Here is an 8,489-nt window from a genome sequence, read left to right as displayed (position 1 = left end):
GCGCAAAAACTCATTAGTTTTAACAACAAATTTTGCGTCAAACAAGCCTCGGCTCACTTATCAACTTCCAGCCAGTAAAACTGGCCAGTTACTAATCGGTAACTAGAAAAAAAAAAAAAAACTGAATTATTGGCTCGATTCTACTAGGATAGTTTTAGACCAAACAAACGTCGCCCTAACTTACTATCTTCTAGCCATGTTATAGAGATAAACGTTGTCCTTACTAACTTACTAACTTCTAGTAATATTTGAGATTTCCACTAAAGATAGCGAACCTCTACCGACATTATTTTTCTTGCCGTAACAGACTTATAAGTCAGCGTCACTCTGGTCTCTCTTTGGAACTTTTATGTTGAAAAGAAAAAAGTGATGGGAGGGATGCGTACAACAGCAACAAGTCAGGTATAGGACTCGTTTTGTTGTGCATCCCCTCCACACGCATGTAAAAGATCAAGCTAGACCTAACACCAAACCTAAGAGTTACTGATCGGTGACGGCCATAGATTGTGTAGTTTCTGTTCTGCATTTTCGTTCTGCGTTTTCTTCAAAAATGCTGAGCTGTGACTATTGTCCTTTGAAATTCGAAGAGCAGGAAGAATTGGACAATCATATTCAAGTATGTAATGCCAAAAAATCATCCATTCTACGGAAATTCAAACAACAGCAAGAAATTCTTGTTAAAACACGTGATGAAGAACCTGTGATTGTGCCGGTAAAATAAAAACTATTAGAAAACCATTCGAAAAAAACACGTAATCGGATAAAAAGATTACTCTCTGCCGAGATCGGTCGCAGAACTATTCGTTGGATTTGTGAAATATATTTGAGTAATCTTTTTTTATCTTTTTTTTTAAAGCTGTTTTCCTGTAAACACTGTTTCGATATTTTCAAGAGTGTGATAGAACTTTTCGAGCACATCCAAATATGTAATGCGAGAATCCACAGATACGCAACGGTAAGTTTTTCGAAATTATCAAAGCAATACGACGAGATGGCAGCACTCATTTGTAAACAGATTGTTCTTCAAGACACCGCTCTATTAAAAATAATTTTTCGTCGTCGACAACGAAATCGATCGTTGGCTTTTGCGGAGTTGTGCGATAAAAAACAATATATATTTATAAAAATATATATTTATAAAAATATATATATTTATAAAAATATATATTTATACAAGTATATACTTTCTTCTTCGCAGGTATTACCTTCATGTGTCTCTTGTTTTCAACAATTCTATTCGCTAGAAGACTTAAATAATCACATTTCGCAATGTCCGAGAAGATCAGACAGTTACGTATGTCCGGTAAGAGCTCTTCGAAATGTTTTCGTACAAACGGCATAAGCATAGTCATTGCAATAGAGATTACTTCATAATCTAAGCAATCTATATTTTGTACTCGTTATTGTGTTTAGTTTTAAGAGTATTGCATGCAGATCATTTCTAATTCACATATTTATTTCATTTTTAAAATTAATGTAAGGATTGCGGAGATTCGTTCTGGACCAGACATGAATTTCAAGCGCATTTTCATTCTTATTGTCGGAGAGAAAAACGTCAAAGGTGGCAGTAAAATTGTAGCACACGTTTGCTCTCTTATATCTCTCTGTCATATTAAAAAGGTATTGTTTTTACACAAAAATTGCTGAGCCCACAATCAATAGATTCAACCATTGTTTTCTTGCTGGCCATGTAATGGCAAAATATTTTTTCCGTGTAAACACTCAGATACAAAAAACGTGTATATATACGCCCATACTATATGTGTATTAATTATATTTTATTTTATAATTTATATTTTATTAATTATATTTTACATTTTATTTTTATATATTTTTATATAGAACAAAAAACATCGAAGACATACATACACAGAAACATGCCTCGTAAGCTCCTCGTAAGTCAACGTCGAGTTTTCAGCGACGCGTTCCGTTCACAGCGGTCGCATTTTGTTACAAGCCAAAGCGAAAGGGTTAAAATGAAAACGAATAACAATGTGTCACAGAGAATTGTAGAAGATGCAAGACAAGTGCTACAAACAATAATCCTTTTTGCATACTCAGGATGTAAATGCAAGAAAAACATAGTCCATGTTGCTCAATTATATGTACATATGACAATAAGAATTAATTCAATAAATAAATAAATAATAATATAATAACAATAAACAAGATTGCACTCTCTTAAATAGAATCAGTGCATTGCACTGAAAATCAGTACATATTTGACTCAGTGGAAGACTTATAAGTATGAATCAGTAAATATTTACTGATTTTCAGTACAATGCACTGATTCTACTTAAGAGAGCAATACTTAACGCCTTGAGAATTACAAAGCCGTGCCGCAAAAATGATTTCGCGACTAATGTCACACATAATCGCGGCATTAAATTTAAATAATTCAAAGCTTTATACGAGAAAAAAGTGCGGACACCGAGGTATTTCAGGATTTCAAAAGGTGGCGATTTACGTTAATAAAATCCCGTCGCTATTGACGATATGGAAATGTCGACCTGAAACTGACATTTTGTCGCGCCGCGTGGAAACGCGAAAACATTAGCTATCGGTACGTACGTTATATATTATCGGCTGGCGCACACAAGAGCTAAAGCTATCGAAGTAATTGTTGCTACGGCAAAACGACGCCAAAACTAGCGTTGCAATAAAGAAAAGGTCAATGCGATCATAAAGTCGGTAAAGGTATGCGACTGCGTTGATAATGACTCAACCGAGAATCGACACTACAACGATAAAATCGAATAGGAAGAGATTGCTCGATGTGTGTGGCATGAAAATTTTCCATGTATTGTATCCCCTCTAATTCAATTAGATTTTTATTAGATTAGTTTTGTTTGTTTTGCAAGATGCCGCTTTCTAGACGAGAATTGTTAGAAGAAGAACAAGATTTTTGTCGAGGAGCAGCGCACCTGTATATTTCGCGCGTTCGCAATCGATTCTCGATCGTGGCCAATCGCGTTTTACCGCCAATTCCCGCTCGCGCGCGCAGTTTCACCGGGAGCACTTTTATGGACCCATCGATCCGCAAGTTGTAACGCTATCCTATCATGGGACAAGGAAGAGGCGCGCACACGCCCAGTCCCGCGTTCCTCTTAGCGGGACTTCTTTTTCTAGCGACGTTGTTACGTGAGTGCGAGAGAGGAAAACGGCCCCGCATGTCGATGCAATCATCTGATGTGTTGCGGTATGCGGGACCTCGGTTTTATTGAGGTTTCTGGGAGCGTATCTTTTGCCGACGTTCGCAAACGCCGGTCCGCATGAAGAATTGCGAAAATTGGAGATTGATTGAATGAATAATTTGAATAATTAATTTAGATTAAGTTGTTTTATGATTTTAATATGTTTAAATTTTATTCCAAATTACATATATATATATAAGTGCGCAGTTCCTATTACGCCCTGATTTTCCCTCCTTTGCGAAACTGACCAAAAAAGTTTTATAGAAATGAATAACAAATTTTAAATTGTATAAATTTTTTAAACTGAGAAAATATTATATAAATTTTATTTGTACACCCTCTTTTCCGTACTGTTATTATTTGTTCATAAAAATCATTAATTTGCTGATTCCCGACACGCTTCAATAGCGTCGCGGACGCCAATGCAAATTGATGTTCAATTATCCGCGCAGATAGATCTCCGCAGCTGCCGGAACCGGAAGCCTTGCCTCACGTCGCGAAAAACGCGCGGTATCGAACATCCATTTGCGAGCCGTCGAAAGGCCCCATAGGCCGGTGCGAAACCACATCAGAGACGGAGACGGGCCGCATCTCGCTCTCGGACTTCCGCGCGGCGCGTATCGCGATGTTTATCGAGCCGTTCGCGAATCGGCCAGCAAGTAGCCCCGGAAGCGTAGACTCACCACCACGTCGGGAGTCGCTCACCTGGCGGGGAGGTAAGAGTTTGCGCGGCGCGATGCGTGCGTATGTTCCTGGCGCGGCGAGCGCGTTTAATAATTTAAGCGCTATCTCGGACGTCGAAAAACGAAGTAAAAACAACAATGAGGAGGCGGGAGAAAGGGGCGACGAAGAGATGCATAGTAAAACGAACGGAAAGAGAAAGTTCCTCAGCTAATATATGCAACCGCATTCACAAACTAACCTTGTCCGTTACGTGCATTTTTGAAAGATCTCTTCGTCAGAGATCTCGTAAATTAATTATTAAGCAGATCTGTTAACTAATTATGCTCTAATGTCTATTCTTAGAGAGTAATAAATTAATATCTCATCTATATGTGATGCCAACCGAGCATCTTGGATGAATTTTCGAATTGAATTTAGTTCGAATTATTACGTGTATTAATTTACACGTTTAAATAAATAAAAAAATATATTTCGCACGAACATTTGGCTCGTATCAACCCTGTTCGTTAGTTGAGTAAAATAACATTTTAATATTGTAACGTTCTATTTAGGGAAACAAAAGTTATTGAAATAATTCAACGATATTCTAATTGCATGAAGCTTCTAAAAATGCTTTTTTAATCATCCTCGCAAAAAGCTTGTATTTCGACGCATTATTTATATAATAATAACATAATAATATACTACACCGGGGAATATAATCATTTAAAAAATTCTCTCGCGCTCTCAGACACTTTACGCGATCACCGGAACGTCCGGAAGTTTCTCGCTACCGCGTGCTCTTCCTGAAGGCGGATACAGTATAATATACATCGTCATTCGCGGCGACGAAAAGGAAAACGACGCGGCTACGCGTACAAGCTTCTCCGGGGAGGAGAACGTGGTCAGTGACAGAAAGAGAGCGACGGCGGTGGCCCCAAGAAGCGGGAGGTCGCGGAGAAAGGGGAGGAGAAGGAAGAGGTGGTGAATGTCGAGAAACCGAGGCGTAATTCGAAGCGTAGATGCATCGATAGCGATCGGCGACTATCCTACTCGGGACCGGCGCTGATCGCCAGGACACGTCCAGGCCTCCGATACACGTGATATACACACGCACGTACTGTCCATAGCGCGATTCCACCTCCACCCTCCGCTCCGCGGTCACTATGCGCGCACAAAAGCGCTCTTCTCTCCTCCCCCGACATATGCGTCCACTCTCTCGCCGCCCCCTACCTTCTTCTCTCTTTCTCTCTCTCTCTCATGTACTCATGTGCACGTATTATCTAGCGTATAGAAGAGAATGCGAGCGGACGTATGGGCGGTATGGTCGCCCGGCGATGGCCGGCGTCTTCAAAAATGTGAGGAGCGGAGTCGCGTCACGTTCATTTCAGAGAATCGCAATTTAAGAGCTCTCCGTCTTCTCCCTCAGGGAAGATGTTGCTCCTTTCTCAGTGATCTCATTAGCTTAACTCTTTTTTTTTGTTTTATTAAATCAAATCCTTATCATTAAATTTTTGTACACGTAAAAACGTTACTGGAATAATTTATCACCGTTTATTCGACATAAAATTTCTCGCAAGTCGTTGACACGTTTCGCAAGGCGCAAAACGGAACCGGGGGCGGGGTCGCGATGAGAACCGCTGCTCGGGAAGCGGACTCTCGGAGCACTTTATCTCCGGGATGTGGGTCGCGACTGCCGCCCGCCACAGCGTGCGCGACCACTACACTATCTTAAGCTCGGTCCACACCTGGTTTATATGTTGCGATTTGCGGGCGCAATAGACGCCGCGCGGCGAGCGGCGTCACGCTCGGGACATGTTTCGCGCTTCCTCGAATACGCGTCCCACGAGCGTTCATGATCACCTGAACCGGACAACTATCGCCGTCGCTGTCGAGATCGCAGATAAAGGCGATTATTATTCTGGTCTACCAAGCGAACACCCATTCACATGCTAAATAAGCATCTGTACAGTCTGACATTTAGCCGAGATCTCCTTAAAGTTGTTTTTAATTTTGCGCGACTTCGCGCGCTTTTTCCAAGGAGAGGATTAAAGTGCTAAGACGCGTTAAAGAAAGTTAAAGAGAGAAAAAAATCCAAGAAACATCAACAGTGTTTTCCGTGTTTCGTATAAAATGCTCGAGGAAGGATCGAACGTGCGATGTAGCGAATTGTACATTAAATTAACGTGCGGCGTGAAGAAGGCGCAAAAAGAGAAGGCCTGTTTGTGACCACGTATATACATCCGACACACATTATACAACCGTCTTCTTCAGCTTTCGCGGTAATAATCGGCGCGCGTGCGGTAAATTTGCGCGTTATACGCTCCCGTTAGAAGAAGTTCGCGAGTTTCCCGCTTTCCATCGTCGGAACGAGGAAAGCCAGAAACGATCGGCGGATCCATCGACCGCCGGCGCCGTCGGCGTTTCCACCGACGGAAAGTACGCAATTTTCTCTCGTCCCTTTTGATCCAATAATTCGCGATCGTTCGCCGCAATCAGAGTCGGCGAGTCGTAGAGAGCTCGCGAGCTCTTTCGGATTTATGGACCGCCGCGTAATTCGCGACGCGATTCACGCGCGCGTTCGAAATTTATCCCCGCGATCGCGGGAGAGAAGTCCGCGATATCTCTCCGCCGCGCGAGATTTCCTAGAATTTTCATCGGCCGCGCTGCTGTTCGGGACTTTTACAGCGCTGTAAATCGCGACGATAAAGTTGCGATTTACAATCGCGGCTCGCGGAACACGACGATGCCGAATCGATTGGCCGCTGAGCTTCCGCCGCCGCGGTTGTCGACGACGGGATTTGTCGAGCGTGCGGATGAAGTAATTACAAATAAACGTTACAAAATTACGACTCGAGTGTGTATGAAAGTCGAGAAGCACTAATCAATACTGTTTCGAAACGTAGAAAATATGAACAAAATAAAATCAAAGTTCTTTTTACACAAAAATATTAAAAAATTATAATTACATTAAATCATTATCGCATGTAATCGCAAAAAGAAAGGTCTGGATTTTTGTACATTAATTGTATACGACAAAAAGGCGGAACCGTCGAAGAAATCGCCGTTCGATTTTTTCCGTTTCGGCGTTCCGTAAATTTTGAGCTCTATCCCGCACGCGAGGGATATATCTGTAATAACTAGAGTTTAGCAGTTTAATGACTGGAACGGGTTACAAATTGCCGGATAGTTTGTTGGATGATAGCTCCGACGATGATTATCTCCGATATCGCTCGGTTTAGCGATTGAACTCTCGCTTACGTCTTAATGAGCAATTACACTAAGAAAAACTCATTTGCAAGAAAGAGAGAGAGAGAGAGAAGCCGTAAAAATCGCATCCCACGTGGAAAACATGGAAAGTTTGCGCTAATAAAACCGTGCGATAATAAATAAATTATAAAAATAAAACGCGACAGCGAAGAAACAAAAAACAAAACCTCGCACGTCCAATTAAAAATACGATCTCGGAGTCGACATCGTAAAATTCTTCTTAAGTCGCAAGTAGCGCAGTGATTTATACAATTTATACCGCTACGTATAACTGTCACTCTCGCGTATGAGCTGTCGGGCGCGTTTAAGTATTATCTACTTGAATCGTAAATATATCAAGAGACACGGTAGTGCCTCTTATACGCGAAATTCATTGAGAAGTTTTTAAAGACACGTGACTTTAGTCACGTGTTGTTTTTGCTCTCCTCTGTAACACGTGACTTTTCTTTAGTCACGTTTTTAAAGACACGTGAATAAAGTAAAGTCACGTGACTGTAGTCACGTGTTGTTTTTGCTCTCTTCGGTGTCACGTGACTTTACTTTAATCTTGTTTTTAGACACGTGATCAAAGTAAAGTCTCGTGACGTTATTGATGTGTTTTTCCACTCCTCCTATATTGTTCTAGTTTGATTTTTATACGTTATTTCTGACACTTTTCATATGTGTAGTATATGTATTTGTTAAGACAATCATGCTTTGCTCCGTTTCTCTGTGTGTTGGCGAGTACCGTGACATCTCAATCCAGTTTTTAAAGACACGTGACTAAGCCATACTACTATTACTACTGAAGTGAAGTCACGTGATAATATATACAGGACTTTCCTTCGATGCGACGTCGTAGCCGGTATCGGGATTGACGATCGCCGCGCGGCTTAAATAGCCGCTATTACGCGCGAATCCGATCTCGATTTTATCGGAAACTGTCGAGAGTCCGGCCGAGCCAGGCTATCCGGTGACGCTTTCGATCCACTAGAACGACGACCAAAAGAAAACGAACGACCGAGGAGAGTGTCTCGGACTTTTTGTTGCTCGTAGGCAGCTTCACTTTCGATATTACTTTCGTGCCCAACGACGTATCCAGTATCATTCGATCCTTCCACGGAACGAACGAGAGAGTGTCTTCGCTTTCATCGCGTCCAAGAAACTAGATCGACTAGCGACGCACTTTTCCGTACACGCAAGTGCGTGTCCTCGAGGCGCACCCGTGACAGACGAGTCCGCGAAACCCGGGAACTGACTCGACGTAACTTTAAGAACGAAGCTATACACTGCGAAGTATGAAGCTTTTTTTATCTCTTTTCACGGCAGATGTGAAATAAATAATTGAATGAATAACACGCGTCGCGAAGTGTTTTTTCTTCG

At 41.7% G+C, this 8,489-nt stretch overlaps 1 protein-coding gene across 1 annotated transcript; it reads left to right on the top strand.

Annotated features, from left to right (window-relative positions):
- Positions 1 to 543: 543 nt before the first annotated feature.
- On the top strand, positions 544 to 2,070 carry LOC109861971 (zinc finger and BTB domain-containing protein 48-like). The gene is made up of 5 exons (XM_020441846.1): positions 544 to 712; positions 857 to 955; positions 1,199 to 1,303; positions 1,482 to 1,620; positions 1,843 to 2,070. Exons 1-4 carry the CDS (start codon positions 551 to 553, stop codon positions 1,569 to 1,571), a joined length of 456 nt encoding a protein of 151 aa, XP_020297435.1. The 5' UTR covers positions 544 to 550; the 3' UTR covers positions 1,572 to 1,620; positions 1,843 to 2,070.
- The last annotated feature ends 6,419 nt before the right edge of the window (positions 2,071 to 8,489 follow it).

This window comes from Pseudomyrmex gracilis, unplaced genomic scaffold, assembly GCF_002006095.1.
Source record: "Pseudomyrmex gracilis isolate BER0280 unplaced genomic scaffold, ASM200609v1 scaffold_9, whole genome shotgun sequence".
Classification (NCBI taxonomy): domain Eukaryota; kingdom Metazoa; phylum Arthropoda; class Insecta; order Hymenoptera; family Formicidae; genus Pseudomyrmex; species Pseudomyrmex gracilis.
This window is presented reverse-complemented; position numbering and strand designations above follow the sequence as displayed.

What these genes read in the sequence shown, in the direction of transcription:
- LOC109861971 (XM_020441846.1), top strand. Translation starts at nt 551, where the DNA reads ATGCTGAGCTGTGACTATTGTCCTTTGAAATTCGAAGAGCAGGAAGAA. An exon ending in AAGAACCTGTGATTGTGCCG is followed by an intron (nt 713 to 856) that starts GTAAAATAAAAA and finishes TTTTTTTTAAAG; the next exon opens with CTGTTTTCCTGTAAACACTG. An exon ending in GAATCCACAGATACGCAACG is followed by an intron (nt 956 to 1,198) that starts GTAAGTTTTTCG and finishes TCTTCTTCGCAG; the next exon opens with GTATTACCTTCATGTGTCTC.